Here is a 20902-nt window from a genome sequence, read left to right on the forward strand (position 1 = left end):
AACTGAGGAACAGTTTTTCTGAACTAGAATCAGAAACCTACATATCTTATGGAGTGTGCAGCTAATACCTCACGGGATATTTTTCTTCATGATTGTCTTTTCAGGGCGCGCTTCCCAAATGGACAAAGGCAGTCCAACAGTAGGAACTAACGTTATTGCGATCTTTCCCATTCACAGCTTCTAACCGTTTAGGATGAAAATGCTGAAAGTGTTTTCTTTTTATTTGATGCATGCGTAGGTGTATTTTTCTCATAACCACAAAAACTAGTAGTTTTTACCACACATGCCTTTTCATAATCATCATCTTCCATATTACATCGACAAACATAATGTTTCCCATCTGTTGCTATTGTAAAGTGTTCAAAAACAGCCAACTTTCTTGAAATGTTTTGCAATTGTGCATTTTTTCATGAGGTGCCTCTTCAACTAATTTATGAAATTAAAATATATCCTGAAAATATCACCTGCAAAAATAGGTTACTCAAATTATTATCTCTGAAATAGGAAGTTTTAGCATATTATTTTTATTACAATTTAAATTTATTAGCAGTCAGAATAGGTACATTTTTACCGGCTTTGAGTCTGACTCCAGTAACCCAAGAATTACTTCTGACTCAAACCCCACATCTCTGCTTCTCTGCTTCCTGTATCTCTTTATTAGGAGTGATTGATTTTTTCAGTCAAGCCTGATGCAGAGAAGGGGCAGGTCTCTCTGTAAAATTCTGGGAATGAAGTGTAGCCAGAATACTAAATCCTGCAGTGATGCAACTTTTGAGGATGAATATTTTGGAATATTTTGTATTTCTTTATTACATTTCTATGCTGCCTAATAGTCAAAGCTCTCTGTGTGGTTCACAATAGTTAAAAGCATAAAGTATGACATTAAAATGCAATATAAAAATGTAAATTTTTAAAACTACAGTGTAAAATCAAGGTAAAAGCAAAGTTCGGTTTACAAGAGCTGAGCAGGGTAGTAAAGGACAGGACATTTGGGATGCATTTGTTCATAGGGTTATCATAAGTCCAAGATGACTGGACGGCATGTAACAGAAACAAAAGCCAAAGTAAAATCTAGCAGCAGTACAAAGATATGAAATACAGGAAAGGATGTAAAATGGCAGGGACTGAAACCTAAATTTCTGGAAAATAAGGAATTCTTCACCCGATGCCAAAAAGAGCATGATGTAAGTGCCAGGTGAACTTATTTGGGAAATTCATTTTAGTGGCAACCTACCTTACTTCCTTTGGCAGGGGCTGCTGGAGAAGGACTCCTGAGGATGATCGTAGGGCCTGGACTGGTATTTGTGAGAAGGAATAGCTTCCCAGGGAACCTGCCCCGGAACCATTCAAGGCTTTGAGTGGTAGCACTGGCGCTGCCAATTAGGCCCAGCCATGGACTGGCAGCTGGTGCAGATGATACAGAAATGTTGGCCTAATGGGGTAGTGTCTCTCAGCCACTAGTCTTTTTCTCATAGCAATTACTCATGTTGCTTTTTTACTTTCTAGGAAGAATCCTGAACTGGCTGATCAAGATAGACAGTGGTTCTCTTAGTCTTAGTCTTATGCCTAAACCATGTGAAATACAGATTTTAAAAATCTCTGTGCACAAAGAGTGCTAACATTCTGATCAGGGAGGCGCTTTCTTCCAGAACTGTTATTACAAATGCAAACTTTTTGATCCTGTCCCTTTGCTTCGCAGCCATGCAAGGCACGCAGTGGGGCAAAAGGTTTGAAGCTCTTCTGTTGCGAGGACGAGCAAAGTCGCACATGCTGGATGGCTGCCTTCCGTCTCTTTAAGGTACACGCCTTCCTTTGGAGTTAGGTAATTATCACCAAGATTGCAGCAGAAGATGAAAGGGTTAGCACCCACTCCCTGCCTGCTGCGGTCCTGATAATTATCATTGTCCCCCAGCAGTTGCTATTTGCATTTTTTAAAACCTGCACATTAAATGCAGAGCCATTTTTATCTAGTTTGACCCTTAATGGGAATTTGGAAGTTCTATGCACTGGACCAAATTGAGGCAATTCTGGGGCAATTTCTGAGGACGTGCGGCATTCCTCAAAGTCTTTGGGAATTTGTCGGCAATAAGACGGTTTTCTAAAACCAGCCAGGTCACCACTTTCAGGTTTCACTTTGCAGGCTGGGGCGCATGACATGGCAAACAACTCTACCCTGTTTCCACAGCATGCACTTTTTTGCCCAAACGTACCAGTTAGATGATCACATGGTTGCTTCTGCCCTCCTGGCTTCCCCACACGTCTGGCAGCCCCTGCAAGCAAAATCCACATCCTTTCCCTATTCTTGCCTGTGGACCATAACGGCCTCTCCTAATCACTCCACTGTTGTCCAGAGGCAGGTCCCGCCTCCCCTTCCCAGGTGCACCTGCATGTTTGTGGCATTTCCAGTCCCCACAGAGATTATTACTCAATGAAAATAAACTGTATTCATTGCAATCCCCCCTTTCTCCCTTCATATGTTTTCACACCGTGTCCTTGTTTCCAAAAGTAAACAGGAAGATGGACACATTGCTTGGCCAATGGGAATAAAGCAAGCAATGATACATCTGTTGCTAGGGAGCTGAGGACAGTAGAGACCAAAGGCTAGAAGTGGCCATTTTTGTGACTGCTCTTGACAGTGGACTCTGTGGTGTTTCCATACTGACAATGGTAAAACGGCAGTCCCAGGTCCAAATGACTGGAGAACCTGCAGTGAAGCTTGGAAACCTTTGAACAAACTGTTGATTTTCCCTGTGGTTTCAGGAAACCAATGCTGCCACTCAGGAACTAGGTCCAAGTGATGCCACAGGCCTATAATATTAAGATTCCACCATAGTTTCTCTTGTCATGCAGCGCCAGAGGTGCAAAGGTGGACTCAATATGTACAGCGCAACCATGAGGCCTAAAAGGCCTGTAATTAATTCTCCACATGAACTTAATGTGCAGTCTAGAATATGCCCTGAAATCTTTTCCAACATGCAGGGATTCGGTGGCCAATACCTGAGGTCACTCCACAGACAAGTCAATTGCCATTGGTTTCTGTAAGGCAGAAACTTTGAAGAACCTTGCACTATACAAAGTGGCTAGTTGGTAGGGAAGAACTGCTGCCTCATGGAAAATGTAGTCTAAGGAAGAAGTTAGATGTATGAATTTCAGAGGAGGAGCTACATTAACACCTCTCTGCAGCAACCCTCTGGCTGCATTTCTGTTCAGTTTTATCCATTCTACTCCTGGTTCTAATCTTCACAGGTTAGGTGCATCTATTTCACCCACCTCCTGGAAATAAATGTTGATCTTCATGCCCCCCCCCCCCCGGCCCCAAATGAATATAGGGAAAAATAAATAGGAAGAAAAAGAACACAATTAGACCTGTCCTTAGATCCTTGGCATAGCAAATATCAAGGTCACTGCCTAGGAGAATTGGTAATTGTGGACTGGGGTTAGTTACAGCATGCTGATCTAACAGGAATCCTCATTTCCACAGTATGGCATACAACTCTACAGGAACTACCAGCAATGTCAGGCACGGGAGAAGGAAGCAGCCTGGACTGGCACTGCACCCCTGGTAAGCTCCTCTGATCATGTTTCAGATTTTCCTTATCAGTTGGTGGAGACAGGCACCTTGTTGTGTGTGTGTGTGTCAGTTTAGAAGTACCTTCACTCTTGTCTTTGTTAGTGGAAAGTTTCCTCATCAAGGTGAGCTTCTGGAAAGGGTCAGCTTGAATTGGGAAAGCTGTGTTTGGGGTTTTCTTTTTATATAGGATGAACATATAAACATTTGTCTGAAATAAAATAAAATAAAATATTGAGAATTCATTTGAAGAGTGGGGAAGAGCAAGACTTAACAGTCAGGCCAGCATTCAGTTTGCTGGCATAGATGTCCATCTCAAAGGCTGTCACAAAGAGGAAGGTCAAGCTCTCTTCTTGCTGATGCCAGAGTGTAGGGCACAGAATAATCCATTCAAGTTACAACAACCCAGATTCAGGCTGGACATCAGGAAAAGCTTCTTCACTGTCAGAGCAATGAGACAGTGGAACCAGCTGCCTAGCGAGGTGGTAGGCTCTCCCACACTAGAGACTTTCAAAAAGAAACTGGACAGCCATCTGAGTGGGATGGTGTAACGTGGTGTCCTGTGGTTGGACCTGATGGCCTTCGTGGCCCAACTCTACTATTCTATGATCTTTCAGACTGAAAAGCCAGTTTCACACAACAGCTGCAGAACTGGCTGAGACCTGAAATGCCATGTCTGTCCCTGCATGGAGAATGCTTGCCTGTGAGATTAAATCCTCTTTCTTGGACTGTCACAACTAAAAGAACATCTTCTAGAAACTCATTTGTGGGGCCAGCTCAGGGCAACCCTGCAACTTAGCTCCAGAGCATTCCTGGTCAATCTTTGTTGATCTTTATGGTCTTTAGATCAACAAAGAGCACCCAATAACAACCCAATAGCACCAAGACATGACCCCACACTTCTGGAATGTTCCTCTATTAGGGACTCACCAAAGCCCTGATCTGAACACTTCTGGAGGGATTAATTTTTTCCCCACCAGAAATAGACATTTTAATTGTGGGTGTCTGTTCTTCTATTGATTTGGCCTTAGCTGGTTATAGTATCTGCATTCGTAACTTTGTTATGTCCTGCTCCTGGGCTTTCAGAATTTGACCAAACACCAGTTCTAAGACATTTGATATCTGATTTGCATGTTATTAGGGGCAGCTTGTATGTTATTGGAGAGGTCTGCCACTGAACGCTTTTAAAAATTCCACAGCGCAGTGTGTCCGATAACACTCTGGTGGCCATGGACTTCTCAGGTTGCACAGGCCGAGTGATTGAGAACCCCAACGAGGCATTGACTGTTGCACTGGAGGAAGCTCAGGCCTGGAGGGTGAGTCTTTGACTCTTGATTAGAAGCCATGGAGAGAAGGGAAGATGCTTTGGGATGGGAAGCACCATGTTGTATGTCTTCAGGAAACCAACTGCAGCATCGGAACTGTTATACTGGGTGCTATACCCATGCAGGGAGCTAGTCTTTGGTACCTACCAACTGTGTGGCAGAGGTAGCCACCATGGCTGCCCCACTGAGCAGGGACCGAGGAGGAAGGTATGGCCTAGATCAGAGCACTGGGTTGTTCTGTGGCAGGTAGGCTGGAGCCTGGTCCAGGGTAGGATCAGGAGACCATTTTGAACGAGCAACTGAGGGTTTATGCACCATCAGGCGGCATCTATTCCTGCACCAGTTAGACCCAGGTTTGACCCTTGCAAAACTCCAAGGGTCACAGGGAAGGCCAACTTTCTTAAAGCAGCAGGCCGTTTGTGGACACAGAAAACTAGCAGTGTGAAGAAGGCTGAACGAGAACCTTTTCCTCGGCATGTTAGTTTTCTGTGTAAAATAAATAATTTTAATGGAAGTCTTGTGTGTTCTTAGTTTGATGTGTTCCCTCCTGCAGTCCAGAGTGGTACAGCCAAGATGCAGATCTGCTGGTTCACCTAAGAACTAAGTTCTTTGACCCTCTGCCTTCATGGTAACAGATGGGAAATGTAGTTCCAGCATTCTTGGCTTCCACCTTGGCTGTGTCCTCAGCTAACCTCTATCTCCCATTGAGCAGAAAAGGGTTTGGAAAGCAAAGAAGTGGTGTTCCCTCTGTTAGCACAGCTCTTAGCTGTATGGTTGCTTATCTTATCTTTTGCATTATTTGTAACAGAAGACAATTGAAATGTGTTATTGCTTCTTTTTGTGTAGAGGTGGCAGCCTAAGACAGACAATTAATATGAAATAGCTTTGTGGCTCCTTGGATACTAATATATTTATTGTGATATCAAGCTTCCCCCCCACCCCCAAAGAGCCCATTTTGTCCAATGCATCCAATGAAACTAGTTTTGGTCCATGAAGTGGATGTCACAGTAAACCTCCTGCAACCCAGTCCTGTGCATATTTACCCTAAAGCTGCCCCACTAGGTTTAGTGGGACCTTCTCCCTACGGAAGCCAGTTTAGGATTGCAGCCTCTGTCTTTAAGGTTGCAGGTTGTGCTGCAACAGATAGAATTTGCTGCAAATGAATGTATTTCTAAATTACATGAAAGTCTTATAAGGGGAGGAAAATCATAATTAATGCAGCAAGCTGAAAATACCAGACATAACCCTGGGTATTTCTCTTTCCATGCTTCAGAAGAAGACAACTCACCGATACAGCCAGCCCACCCCTTTCCAGAGCTGTCCACTCAGTGCTGGTGAGTGACTGTCACAGATAACTTGTGTAATGCACAGCAATGGGGTTTTTAACTGGAAAATAGAGCATCATGTCCAATCACCATTGATGGGATCAGGGAGTCTGCCCAGTGGTTGTTCTTTGACACCCTGCCCACCGCGGCATTTCCTGCAAAGCCCTGTGGGGCTCATTTAAAGCCAGGCTATGGCTGATGTTTGATCCTGACACCATTGCTGAATCCCACTGCAGACCTTGGGACATGAGAAGCAAAAACCGGGATGGGGGTGCCTCTGCACCTTGCACACATTGAGGCATTTAATCTGTGCTCCTGCTGGGCTCAGGCATAATCTTGGAACGTACGAAGTACTCATGGGGTGACAAAGTGCCTCTGACGATGTGCAAGTTCCTTTCCTGACCATCAGCCACTGACAAATTATTCTGTCTAGCCCCACAATTCTAGGATAAGGGGAGTGGATCTTCTTCCAACATTTGTCATGGAAATTAAGGGATGCTTTTGTAGCCGGACATTCTAAACACTTGAATCAGGCTCAGTGTCCTTTTATTTTTCCTGCTCAGCCATCCACAGAACCCAGCCATGGTTCCATGGACACATTTCTAGAGAAGACACCCAGCGCCTTATAATCCAGCAGGGACTGGTGGATGGGTACGTTGCTTGCAGTCACTTTCCAGGTCTTTATGCTTGGGTAGCCCAGTTCTGTCTTTACATACTTGGGAGCAAGTCCAGTGAGAGGCATAGGCTGGCATGGAGATGGAGTGCCATCCGACTTCTTTTCTGGTGGATCAAAATCACGGTGCTCATTTTCAGTGGGTGGAAACCCATCCCAGGATGTGGCGCAAAGCATGATTATTCCAGGATTGTGAAAGATGACTTCATTTTCTCTCCACAACTGTAGCTCCAAACATAGTAAAGGGGGAAGCAGAGGAAGCTCTCTAGCCAAGGGCCTCTGCCTGCAGTGCCATCCATCTGCCTCTCCCAGCTCCTCAACTAAATCTGGTCTGGGAAGAGCTAGAAGATGGAAGTGGGTCCTTCTTTCAGCATCTTGGTGGGTTTTCTGTTGCAGCTGCTAAAGCCAGAAGAGAGCAAATTAATGATCTGGCAATGATGTGCTGACTTCTTGCCCTGCCCCTCCACACAACTGCACCCCAAGAATATTCGTCTAGAAATGCTCAAAGGAAGTTCATGCCTAAGATTAAGCCACTATGGTTATGAGTTTATTTGCGTATGAAACTCTTAGGCATGCATCTGCTTTCCTTGGAAATGATTGAGGTTGCCTAGCTGCTGGCATCTTGCCTTGCCTATAAGTTTCACTGATATAATTCCCTACCTTTTTTACTGTAATTATTATCAGGGACAAATATACTAATTCAAGTTTGCGTGCAAATAGTTTACCTGATCAGTTGCATGCCCTTATTTATGCATTGGTAAATATAGGCGCTATAGTGAAGAATAATGCCCCACAGGTTAAACCGAAATCATTCAACTTCCTCCCCAGCTTCAGGACCACGACCCCTTCCAAGTACTAAATAATTCTGATTTTGGATACTGAGGCTCAGTCCTGGCCTAGGAGTGGATCCTTAAAGAGCAGAGGGCGATCTGGCTCATCCCTCCCATGCTCAGAGGCAGAACCATTCATTCATTCATCCACCAGCTCACCCATTGCTACACCCCATCAGTCCATGCAAGCCAGAGCATCATTTCCGGGCAATAGATCCAGATGACTCCTGCACACGAGCCAAGCAAACAGAGGGCCTCACAGAGTCACTAGCCCATCCAGGCTGGGGTGGAAATGCTCCCATGCCTGAGGTAAGCAGCTCAGTCAGACCCCGAGTGGGTACAAAACCCCTCTTAATCAGTGAGGTGCCATCTCTTACCTGTACTCAGGGCTGTTGTTCACTCCTCAGAGATCCCTAGGGATTAAAACCCTCCCCAAATCAACAGGGCCACGGCGGGTGGACCTGAGTAGAAATGGCAAGGGAGCCTATAGTACAGAAATGAGAAGTACAGCGTTTACACCAAGAAACATAATCTGCAGTCCCTGAACGAAATGCACTGGGGGGTGGCTGGCACTTGCCGGTGCTGGTAGTGAAGATCATCGGTATTAGCCCAGGGAGGGATATACAGTATTGGCACGTTAGTGGAGCAAGGTTTTAGGTTGCAGAGTAGGGATGTGTGAACCAACACAATTTGAGGTTCTTCGAATCTGACCTTGAAGCTCATTGTTGCTTGTGTCCAAACCCAATTGCAAATTTTGTTTTTGCATGAAAATGTGTGCATGCTATTTTGCACATTTTCCCCAACCTCTATGCCTCAGTTTTGTGGATTTTTAAAATGGGCACATTTCTTCTCATTGACTAAAGTGTGTTTGTGTGCAGTTTTAGAAATTGTGCAGTTTTTGAAAAGGTTAGTATTGTGAGCTGAGCTTCTCCCTTGAGGTAGTAGTAGTCTCATCAGCGCTTTTTTGCCAAAAGTCTTTATTTTACACAGAGGGCTCTGAGCATACGCAAAGTGAAATGCTGGACCTTCTCTGGCATTCTTCACCCAAAGCTTTCCTTAAGAATCCTTCTGTGCCTGTCTCAGGGATCAGAGAGAAGCGCTGTGGAACTGGGCACACCTGCGCACCTCCCTCGGAGACCCCAGTTGGGTCACCCTGTGACTGTGATGAAGGACTACCTGGTCTACCTCCTCAGGAGGCAGGAGTTCCCCATCCGACCAACTCCCATCTTTAAATCTCCTGCTTGTTGCTGGAATGTTGCTGCTCTTCCTTGTTTCTGTGAGTGGGTTGCCTGGCCCCCTTGAACTGATCTCCCCCATAGCAGGCACAGGCAGGTGCTCAGGACCTCAGACTGCAGCTGCAACTGGGTCCATTTCAACGAGCATCTCGTTATCAGAATTGGAGCTGTCAGTCCCCCCAGAATAGGCAGCCTCCCCTGCACGTCTCCTCCTCAGATTCTGAGCTGTCAGTCCAGCCAAAACAGCCAGCCTCTCATGCACACTCCTGAAGCTTGCCAAAACGTGCACATGCGACAGTCCATGTGCTGTGCTGGGACGGCACTCTGCTGCCTCCTGTGCGCAGAGGAGGTGACAATGCACTTCTGTGACCCTTTTCATGTGTCTTAACCATTGTAGGGTGTTCCTGGTGCGGGAGAGCCAGCGCAACCCCAAGGGCTTTGTCTTGTCACTCTGTCACTTGCAGAAGGTGAAGCACTACCTTATACTTCCGGTAAGTAGTCGAAGGAACACGCACGGCTTTCTTAGACAGAGACACAAGCCCTGTGCAGCCTACAGTGACTGGAAGTGGGTTTCCCTGTTCTCAGGCAGATCAGGGAATCATGTACAAAATACACACACACACACAGATCAGCAATGTACAGTAATAATGTGAAAACATTTCTTGCTAATATTTTAGAAGAAAACGCCTTCCATGTATTCCTGGAAGCAAGAGACCATTATCTCTTTTGTGCCAGAGATCCTAAATATAAACACAAGCTTCTCCTTTGGCAGCATGCAGCGCACAAGCACAGGCACACATTGGAGCGTATGTATGTGTGAACTGCTCACTGCCTCCTTCAGATGCAGCAGCCAAACAAGGTGTCTGCATGTGCCGTTGGTGCTGGCCCAGGATGCCGGCTGCCTTAGGAGGGCCAGCACATGCCTCCCATTTCTCACAGGTTGTCCTGGACCAGTCATTACCTCTCTAGCTAGCCTACCTTACAGGATTGTTGTGAAAGTAAAAGGGAAGATCTTTAGTGCCTTTAGGAAAAGCACAACCTAAATATTAAAAAGTAAGTACTAGAAAATATGATTGCCTTATGCTATGTTCATAACAAGCCTGTCTCATGTGTAAAATGGCCACTTGTGAATTACAGTACTTGTGCATGCATTTCCAGAAAGGTGTGTCAAGTTCTCCACTTGGATGCAGCCTGAACACCGACAGCAGCTTTTGTAATTCAGATAAAATATTCAGCATTTGAAAAGAATGTTTCTTGTTTCTTGCATGCCCACCACACGCTTCCATCTGGTGGCTTGTGGCAGCTTCTGTTTCTGGTCTGAGTGCCCCTGGATTATCCAATGCATGGACTATGATGGGAATGTACATATGCATTGCCAGTGGGACCCATAGCCAGCCACAGAGCTGCCTACAGAGAGGGCGGGGGGGATTTAATGGTGCACTTTGTTTACCATGGCATTTTAAATGGTCACAATCACAGTAAAAACAGGGAATGGGGGCGGCATGAAATAAGACCTGAGTGAGAAAGATTAGGAACACCTGCCATTCCTTCTTCCCACTGTTTGGGGCTGGTTATTCTGCTGTCCACTCACAAGCTGGACTAAATTTCTGAGTTTCCCAATTGCTCTCCATGGGCTGTAATCAGTATTCCACAGTGGTAGATGGAAAGAAAGTTGGTGCTTTAGCAAGAACAAGAAACTCTCTCCTGCTGAAACAGCTTTGCACTATACTTTGCTGTACGGCCAAAACACACTTCATGAAGGATGGCAGCCGGCTTATTCCTCACAAAAAAGCTCAATACAGGGATGGCCAGTTTCTTACAAAACCATGAACTGTGCATGACTATTTTGCCTCGTATCTTGCAAGGGCTAGAGGTGTGCTGTGTCCTCCTCTGGAAGCTTGGAATCTGGGCTAACTAGCGGACTCCCTGGGATGCTGGGCTGGATGCCAAAGCCCCCTTAGCCCCGTGGTTAATCCGGCTGTGCAGAGAGTGTCTCAGCATTTCTAAGAAGGGTTTCAGTTCAAGTGCTTTGGGTAGAATGGAAGTTACCAAGTTACAAACAAAGCTTAATTTGATCCCGACCCATTTTTGGCACCTCTTTTCTATGCCAGGGCTGCACCCTCACAAATGTGGGAAGCATTTATGGGGTGTCTAGTGTGCATTTCCCTTACTGTAGCTTGCCCACGAATACCTGGATTTGAGGTAGAGGGATCCCAGATCACAATGTGTGGCTCCCAGGAGGCTTAAATCCAAATTCTTCATTACAAAAGACAAGAAAGGTCTGTAGTACCCCTTTCTACCAGCAGAAGTCAGCAGTGGGAAAGCTGAACAGTCAGCCAATCAGAAATGCTGTAGAGCAGCTTTCCCCAGGTTGGCACCCTCCAGATACTTTGGAGTTCAACTCTACTTTCATTGTCCCTAACAATTGGCTGTGCTGGCTGGGACTGATGGGAAATGTAGTATAAAACATCTGGAGAATGGGGAAGTCTGCACTAGAGACCTGCACCACTTCTGGTGCTTAATTTCTGATGCCAGGACTCAAGCCAACTTGGGCACCTGGGCCTCTGATGTTACTTGTGGAGTAAAGAGGACGGGGATATAACCTTAGAGTCCAAGTTCTGAGACTCTGGTCTACAGTGATGACTTATTGCTGTGTTGTCCAGCCCTGCCGTGTCCTCTCCTACCCCTGTCTCCTTGCAAATGGCTCACCATCCTTTTTGGGTTTCAGAGCGAGGAAGAGGGACGCCTGTACTACACGATGGACGATGGGCAGACTCGCTTTGCTGACCTGATCCAGCTGGTGGAGTTTCACCAGATAAACCGTGGCATCCTGCCTTGCAAGCTGAAGCACTACTGCACAGGTGTGACCTTGTGACAGGCTGTCTCCTTGACTGGTTTGCCCCATACCTCACCCTATGGCTGGCTCAGCCCAGCAGTGGGGAGGAGAGCTGGGGAACAGGCCATTTTCAACTCTGTACTCCTGGAACAACTCCAGACTTTGAACCACTCTATGCAACTGCATTTGCCGCAAGTGACCAAGGAAAGACCCAGTGTGATTCGTCGATTCAGCTGCCGATGAAGAAACTTTGATTTCTTAGCAGAGTTGAGGATGGATGTGAGATAACTGTGCTAGCATCTTCCTAGAGGAGAGGGACTGTCTTCGTTGGTCTGCAGCTTTTCCTGTGCCCAGCAAGAGGGAAACCTTATCCATCTTCAGAGCTGTGTGTCTGCTCCCATCTCAAGCTTCTAAGAGATTTTGCTGCTTCCATTCCTGAATCCCTACCCACCCCTCTACACTGATTCCAGAATTCCAATATTTCAGAAGTTGTTTCTGGCATGTTTCCAAGTTCTTATTGTTTCAAAGTCTTGATTGATCAGAGACAAGTTAGGACAACATAAATCTGGGATGCACATCGTGGGAACTGATTTCTCCACAAGCTGCTTTCAGTTCTCTTTAAGAAAAAAATGTGGGCTTCTGTCTATGGTAGACAAGGAACGAATCCCTTTTTTGCTTTCCTTTCTTTTCTGGTAGCTGGCACCCGAGTTTAGTCAAGTGATGCTGCCCCATAGGTGGCAGGCTGCAGTGGGGGGGGGGGCGGCTGTCAGACAGGAGCTCGGGAGACTGGTCTGAAGTCTTCCCACAGTAAGAGGAATAATTGGGATGACAGACTGTTTGACCAGATCAGGGGAAATTAATGGGCTGCCTGAGAATCACCCAGGAAGCCGGGGTAAGCCTGAGAACTCTCTGGGTGGTTCTCCACAAGGAAATGTAGCAGAGCTCAAGCCCAAGGAACATTGTTTTCAGCCCCAGTGCCTTCCCACACACACTGGTGCTGTTACATCTAAGCATCCAAGCAAGGAACTGAGGCTGGAAATGTGGGTTTTCTCTCTTTGTATGAAGGGGCAAAAACCACCCATGGCCCAGAAGGATGGAAGCAAGAAAGTTCTGTCATTGTTGTTGTACAAATCTATGAGGCCAGTATAAACTGTGATGAGTTGTATATATACGTGATGATAATAAATCTTATTTTTTCATACCTTTGCTTTGATTATGTACTCAAGTTAATCATGAGGGATGAACAAGTCAGCAGCAACCAATTACATGAAGAAAAAAGTCAACCTGTCAAGAATTAGAAAGGGAATTTTATCTCTATATTTATCTAAAAGACAAAACTTCTCATGGATAAGTAAAGGTGTGTATTTTATACCTCTCCATGTTTCTCTGTCCTGGGCAGCCCTTGTGGCAGGAGTAAGGGGTGCCAACAACACGACCATTTTGTAACCATTATTGGCATTAGTTTGCCTTGGATCTCACATTGCGGCTGTTTCAAAGGGCATCTGTCAAAATCTCTAGCCAACAGGACAGTTGAGATCTGCCAGATGATTTCATGGCATCTCTGCTTGGATATTTAACATGGAAACCCAGAAAGCAAAGCATGCTGGATAATGCACCTTGCAAGGTGTTCCTGGGAGGGGGTGGGGAAAGCATTTCCTTTTCCCATACACTCTGCCAAGTCTTGTGGTTTTGTTTATACATCACAAGTGGCTGGGTCTGGAAGGGATTAGATAGGATTTGTCATGCAAATCCACTTGGGGTTTAGCAAGGGTGAGGAGATTAAGACCTTGGGTATTGGCCAATTAGGTCTCAAGCTGGCCTTTTAAAAGATTTTTGAAGCCAGACCCTGTGGGGAAAATGTGAGGGCAAAACTCAGAGCTTCCAGAAGCCCAAGGCCTTCTCAAAGATTTCGCAGAATCCACCACCTGCTCGCTGGGGGTCACGGTCCCCTCTCTACACAGGCCACCATGACTCACAAAATTGTACTGATAACAGGTTGTTCATCTGGCATCGGGCTGGCTTTGGCTGTGAAACTAGCACAGGACAAACAGAGGAGATTCAAAGGTGAGGCTTTTAAGATTGTGTTGGGTGAAGTTCTGAACTTTGTTTTTCTATCACACAGCCCAGCCTCCTCCATCCTGGTGCCCTCCAGACGTTTTGGGCTTTAATGTCCATCAAGGGAGCCAGCACGACTAATAGTCAGGGATGCTGGGAGTGGGTGTCCAAAACATCTAGAGGGCACCGTGTTGAGGAAGGCTGTCCTAGCTTGAGGATGAGCTCTGGACACCTGAACTGTTGCATACTTTTTGTGATATTTTGGTCCTAATATAGGTATTGCACAGCTGTGGAATTTAGATTTTTTCCCCTTAGGGATCAGTGCAGCTATGTTTGGTTTTGCTTTTTAAGAGATGAATTATTACTGTGCATAATAGGGAGATTTAAATTGCTACTTACCTTCCTTTAATCTAATGCAGTTTGTTTTAATAACAGTGTAATCAAGCAATTTAATTTCCAAATCTGGTAAGAATCTTTTTTAAGGCTGAAGACATTATTCTACTTTCCGTAATAAGGCAATAGGTTTTCACAGAAGTGAAAGTGGTTCAAGGACTCAACTGCCGCGGTGTCCACATGTATTTCTTCTGTGTCCCCCATCAACCTCTGAGCCATCTGGCTTTGCTGGTTTGATACAAAGCTCATCAAACTTCTTGGACAAGGTTACAGTGAGAGAGGTGTGCATGCCAGACACCTCCTTCCAAACATCCACTGTTCCCTTGTCCGCCTCCACCTGTATATTTTTTGTATAGCTCATGCAACTTCTTCTGTAGTGGAAGGGTTGCTTGTGGCAAGTACAGAAGGCTGGCAGAAGCTTGGAATTCTCTCCTTGATTACTTCCTCCAGCTGTGTGTGCATAGGTTTGGTTTGGCTTTAGCAGTGTTAGCACCTACAAACAGGTCCCTTTTGGAAGGGGGAGAACAATGGGAATTGTGGGGTGCACACAATGCTTCCCCTCTTGATCAAGAAACCCCCAACTGGCCTATGTAATCTGGAAAATATGGGGTGTGCAAGTATGGGTTCTCTCATGCCACTTCTGACTTCCTTGAGGTCAGTGGTGCGTGGGCATGTCCAGTAAGAAAGTCCAGTGAATTGCGTATAACAATAGTCACCAAGTTGGCCAGGGAAACAGTTGATCCTCGGGAATATAGGAAGGCTATAAGGTTGCCTGTGCATCCCTAAGTCTGGGCAGCTTTTTTACAGCCTGCATGGAAGGAGCTTTGAACTTTTCATAAAGTGAATGTGTTATCAAAATGTGGGTTTGCTAACAAGCTGCCAGCAAGCTTTGCAATTAACTTCAAAATATAGGGTGGCAGGGTTTACATTTGTTTATAGCAATAGTGATGGTGGTGTTTCTAACGGAACAGAATCAGTTCCAGTTCTAATTTTTAAATTCAGATGTAGGGACATGGTACCTGCTGGTCCATCAACACCAGTAGATTCTGATTGGCAGCAGCTCTTAGGCAGGAGTTCTTCTGCCCTACCAGGAAATGCTGTAGGCTGAACCGGGAACCTTCCACATGCAAGGGAGGTGCTCAGCTACTGAGCTGTGGTCCAGTTTCAACTACATCTTTTCAAAACACAGTTTTGCAGTCATGCAGTCTTGTGATTTGACCCTTTCAAGAAGCTTCAGAACTAAAGTTCAATCTGGGTTTACAGTTGCAGTTCCACCACCAAAAGAACAAGGCCTTCAGATACGCCTTCACATCAGCAAATTTTTCCCAGTATGGAGATAATTCTGCAGTTTAAAAAAAGCACAATGGCAGGATCAGTTGAAAAGCTGGCAATCTGCTCTATGTTGAGCACTTGGGAAGGGTTTTTGCCTTTTTAAAAAAGTCCTTGTAACCTTGGTCAAGGGCTTGAAAATTGGGCAAGCTACAAAGTAAAGCAGATTGTAAACTTCAGGATGGCCCTCAAGGCAGCTCCGACTGGTGTGACTAAGCCCCTGTGTTCTAGTAATTGCCACAATGCGGAATTTGGCCAAGAAGGAAAAGCTGGAAGCAGCTGCAGGGCCTGCTCTCAACAGGACACTGGAGATCAAGCAGCTGGATGTCTGCGATGAGGAATCCATCTGCAGCTGCATCAACAGCATCCCCCAGCGGCATGTCGACATCCTCAGTGAGTATCCCAAAGGTGTGCTGCACTACCTGTCACCTGGGAGTACATAGAGAGGGGTACACAGGGAACTCTCCCAAAATCCCCAGGTGTGTATGCATTTGAAGTTTTTCTGCACACTTTGGCTGTGAGGGCAGCAGTTGCAGTGGAGATAAGGAGAGCCAGCGTGGCGGATTGGTTAAGAGCACAGGACTGAGGCTCAGGCAATCTGGGTTCTACTCCCTGCTCAGCCATGGAGCCAACTGGGTGACTTTGGGCCAGCCACAGACCCTCAGCCCAACCTACCTCACAGGGTTGTTGTGGGGATAAGCCTGAGAGCAGGAGGAGGAGAATGATGTAAGCCACTTTGTGTTTGTAAAAAAAGAGAGGACAAAAAGGTAGGATATAAATCTAATAAATAAGGGACTGGAAACTTCCCAAGTTTTGGTCTATGCTGACTGTATACCCAGTATGCAAGTTCCTACACAAACACACATTCCATGGTGTGTTCTGTATGTATTCTGTGTGCTGCTGAACAGCACACAAAGGAAAATAGGAGCAAAGAAAGAGCAACTCTAGTCTCATACCACTCTCAAGTCTCCCTTCCTCCCTTCCTCCCCAGTGCACATGGTCTGAAGACCCTTCTCTGTCCTGTGTGCACTGTGGTTGTTTCAGTCTTCAGTGCAGTACCCTGGGTTGTTTTAATGAGCAACAACACCATTATCATGTAATCCCCCTGTCCCCTGGTTCTGCTGTTCTCCCCAGGCCATGACAAAGCACTTGGACTCAGCCTAGCCAAGAGATTTAACATCTCCCTCACATCTTATCAAAGAGGGTCACCCTTTTCTCTCCTGCTGGGCCTTCCATAAATTCAATAGCTGAATGGCTGAACAGCGCCTTCTCCCTGTCCCTCACACAAATTACTGCATGCCTGGAAACAACAGCCTCTGTTTAATTCCACCCTGCCTGTTTAAGGCCTGGGGGCCCTACCAGAGGAAGTCTGGAGGATTTCCTGGGGACTGATGAGCGCTTTGGCACGTCTGGGGGTGGCCTGGAGGGACTTGAGCCTGCCGCGTCTCAGGTCAGAATACTGCGACATGTGATGCCACACCGTGTAGCTCCCGCCTACTCAGGGGGATACTCAGGGGAGTCTTCTGCAACCACATCTCACAGCTGGGGAAAGGCCTGGGGCAGAGAACATTGTGGTCTTGCCTAACATCACTTACTGAGTTCACGGCAGAGATGAAATGCCACTTTCAGTATGTTCTCATTGCTGAGAGGAACTGCAAAAGGTGTGTTTCATATAAGATGAAGGTGGCCGGGGGGGGGGGGGGGCCCTTTAGAGATCAAGAGATCCTTGATTAATCTCCTAGTAGCATTTTTACTCTTAGTATCTTTGGACTGAGGCTTAAAAATGAAACAGTGTGAATGTGTGTGTCACGGGGAGGGTAGACGGGGGGAACATGACTCTGAATGGTGATGTACGCATAGACCAGGAAAACATACTGGGGGAGGCAGTGGGAAAAATGGAGTGGCGATAATTGGGGAGGAGAGATGGTTCTCTGAAATGACAGAAGAACAGAATCCAGTGTACAAACGTTGTATACACAACTTTGGCCCATTCCAGAGGACCGATTCTGCTCAAGCTGAGCCATTCTAAAATCATCTGGATTGGTTTCAGATCTCATGGTACCACCAAGCCAAGAGTTACTTAAGACCCCAACAGAAATTGTTGCTCTCTGTCTCTTGGTATATTAGATTGTTTTTTCTGTGGGAGGAAACAGATATTCAGAAACAATGTAGGAGCTTAAGTTCGTTTTTGAGTTGGCACATGTGTGCACATTTATCATTTGAAGACTGCAGAATCATGGGTTGACTTTGTGATGAGCATTTTTTACCCTACCAGAAAATCTCATTTGATTAGTTGAGTTTTCACAGGATCTTATAGGAGTGGTGATAAGAAATACCAAGCATAAGGGAAAGGAAATGAAACTCTATTACTAAATGATTTGCAAAGCAGGAAACAGAGATCAAATGACAAGAGACTAATCTGAACAAAAACACTTTTTTTACTGACACTGAGAATCACATCAGGTCCTCATAGCAAAAAAATGGACATCTAAGTATGGATTCTCTGAGGCCAGGAAAGCCACTCTCAGTCCATCTTAAGATAAGAACCCCAAAACTTCACTAAATATATTCTCAGAGGTAACAAAACTCCTTAGAAATCAACAGGGTAAGAACCCAGGAGGCCAAGCAAATCACTCTTAGATATGAAGGGGATGCAACTAAAGTCCATAAAACCCTGGCAAAGAATGTTAAGGCACACCAAGAAATAAATTCCTCGGGAGCTCCCAGGATCAACAAAGAGATAGAGCCTGGTCTGTAATGTGGAAATGGATCGAGGAGAGAGCGCACAGTGCACACAGCCTTCTGTGGTCCCATCTCCAACTTGCTTCTGGAATATGGAAGTTTTTGTACTTTCCAAAAGAGAGAAGGGGTTGATGGTTGGGGGTCTTCGAAGCTGTTGCTATCTGTTTGTTGCAATGGCAGAAACGGTTCCTATCTGGACCTGGTTCCTTTTCTTTCAGTCCATCCTCTTTCTGAAACTTTGCTTTGTCTTTCTTTGACCTTGCTGCTTTACTTCTTGATTGCTTCAGAACAACCTTCTCTTCAGATCCAGGGCTTTGCCTACAAGTCCATACCTCCCCTTGCATTTATACTTGGAAAGAGGTACAGAGGAGCTTTACTACTGAAAATAATGCATTCTTCTTCACACAAACTTGGGGTTTTATAGATAAGGTTTGCTTGGAATGGTAGTTGACAGTATCTTCCCTGGGTCATTACAAGTCAGCTGAGTTAACCATTTAAAGCATCCTACAGAGTTCACCAACATGTCTTTGTCTAATGCATTTCTAGGTCCATTCAGTGGGGCATTTTTTTAAGAATGAAAGCATATGAAGGGAAGAACATCCAGGCAATGCAACAACACTGTTTGGGGCCATATTTGTGAGCAAATCAGTTTGAACCATGTTAACTTACATGTGAATAAGCAAACAAACCTTCATAGATCCTACATAATATACCATTTAAGTGCAACCAGCAGAATTTTCATTTAATGGTTAGAGATGTGAAGGCCCCAAAACATGTTTTCCTTCATTTTTAAAGAACATTTTTGTTTTGTTTTCTGAAAAATTAAGCACCTTTGTATTATGAAGTATTTTCTGCTGGACTGTTTAAGGCAAGGTGTTCATCTTTGCTGCCTTTCCAAATGATGCCTAAAAATTATGTAAGAACACTAATTCCACATATGACAATCTAACCTGTGTTTTGCTTCTTTACTTTTTTAAGAAACAGTCTTTCATAAAGCTCCAATTAGACTTCATCTTTAAGGAATGCTGCTTCAGCTGTAAAACCTTTAATCCATAACAACAGAATAAAAAACCCCCTATATCTAGAAACAAGCTTTCAAATTTGTTTTGGAAATTAAGACATTTATTAATGGAAGTTATTTACAAAAGGGAATGGAATGTCATTCTTCAGATAACAGGTCAAGATTGCTTAAAATTTATTGAATTATTCGTCTTGGGTTAGCATTCCTAATATGCAAGAGACTCTTCCCCAGTTAAACCAGCTCTTGCTTCAGTTCAATTTTTCTAAATTTCACCCCAACCAATTCCTCTGGAGCAGAAGCCTTCCTCTGCTTCCAGTTTTTGCTGCTTCTTCCAACTTCTGAAATGATTCAGGGATGACTTGCAGACTTTCCTAGTGGTCAGTCATAAAATATGAACTTACATGTATCATATATAACTTGTTTTGCACATAAAATGAGTATGTTTGATATAATAAATTTAATGCCATAGTTCATTGAGAGGATGATTGCAATGCACTCAGTTTGCTTTTAAGTGAGTGATCCAGTTGCTTCCCAGAACCACAGGTTTTTGTGGATCTGCTCTCTTGGGACCATCAAGGGAGTGGAGAGGAGTCTGCAGTGAGCAATGTTGGAAGAGGAATGGGAGGGTGGAAAGGGACACGACCATGAGCAAGCTGGGGAGAGAGAGTTTATCTGTAAGCCTGGCCAATCCTACCCATGCCCCTATGTAAGTGAGCAAGAGGTCCATCCAACAAAAATGCTGAAATGGAGCACAGACCTCCTGTCTATTAAGCAGCTCATCCACCTGATGGTGCTCCAATTTAAAAAAAGGAATTTAAACGAGAATTTTATAAGCAAAGCCAATTTTACATAATACATTTTATTTTAGTCGAGGGGAATTTTCCCATTTCCAAATTTTAATCCAAAAACAGTTTCCCCCATTATTTCAAAAAGTCCATCAATTTTATGTCTTCATTCATTCACTTCTCACATTCACAAATGGTAGCCCTTCCCCCTACGCCCAGCTGCTTCCAAAGAGGCAAATGCAGCTCAGGAATCCTGGCTGGTGTAAAGGGCAGTGGTGGAAGGTTTGAGCATTCCCTCCCTCCCCGCCCCCAAATTTTATTTATTTATTTAAAACATTTCTATGCTGCCCCCATCGCAACAAAGCCTCGGGCCAGCTCACAGCAAGAACCAAATTATACAATAAAAATATTAAAACCCAGTGCATCTCGGCTTAAAAAAATGTTTTTAAAATCCTACAAATAACCAATAAATTAACACTTAAAATAAGCTTTAAATAAAAAATAATTCCCCTCCCAGAATCACTTTGTCTTGGAAGAGCAGCAGCCAAGCTTCCCAGATGTGCCTTGGCTGACCTATGTACAGTTCTGGCCTAAACTGATATGAAACTGTTCTTGCATGATCTGTCTGTGCCAGGACCAGCCCAGCCGCTAGCCATCTGTTACCTCCCAGCTTGCCCGCTGCCTTCAGGCGCGTGGAAGCTCCCATCCCATCAAGCAGTTGAAGGAAAATCCAGCAGTCAGTGCAATCAGTTTCTATATATTGAATGCGGGGGGGGGGGGGGGGG

The 20902-nt window shown here is 45.0% G+C and overlaps 2 protein-coding genes across 6 annotated transcripts in view; both read left to right on the top strand.

Annotated features, from left to right (window-relative positions):
* GRB7 (growth factor receptor bound protein 7) overlaps positions 1 to 12816 on the top strand; it is a 71905-nt gene extending 59089 nt beyond the window's left edge. For all 5 annotated transcript variants that reach the window (XM_044447172.1, XM_044447176.1, XM_044447174.1 and 2 more), the window contains 7 exons: positions 1700 to 1798; positions 3482 to 3562; positions 4768 to 4884; positions 6167 to 6227; positions 6782 to 6869; positions 9354 to 9447; positions 11685 to 12816. In XM_044447172.1, coding sequence (XP_044303107.1) covers positions 1700 to 1798; positions 3482 to 3562; positions 4768 to 4884; positions 6167 to 6227; positions 6782 to 6869; positions 9354 to 9447; positions 11685 to 11831 — 687 coding nt within the window. In that variant the 3' untranslated portion in view covers positions 11832 to 12816. The remainder of the gene's footprint in view (positions 1 to 1699; positions 1799 to 3481; positions 3563 to 4767; positions 4885 to 6166; positions 6228 to 6781; positions 6870 to 9353; positions 9448 to 11684) is intronic.
* Positions 12817 to 13759: 943 nt separating this feature from the next.
* Positions 13760 to 20902, top strand: part of LOC123031800 (retinol dehydrogenase 8-like) — a 14431-nt gene continuing 7288 nt past the window's right edge. The window contains exons 1-2 of the mRNA XM_044447125.1: positions 13760 to 13856; positions 15801 to 15962. Of these exons, the coding sequence (XP_044303060.1) occupies positions 13760 to 13856; positions 15801 to 15962 (259 nt within the window). The remainder of the gene's footprint in view (positions 13857 to 15800; positions 15963 to 20902) is intronic.

The sequence above is a fragment of the Varanus komodoensis genome, unplaced genomic scaffold (assembly GCF_004798865.1).
Source record: "Varanus komodoensis strain SLA01 unplaced genomic scaffold, ASM479886v1 scaffold50, whole genome shotgun sequence".
Classification (NCBI taxonomy): domain Eukaryota; kingdom Metazoa; phylum Chordata; class Lepidosauria; order Squamata; family Varanidae; genus Varanus; species Varanus komodoensis.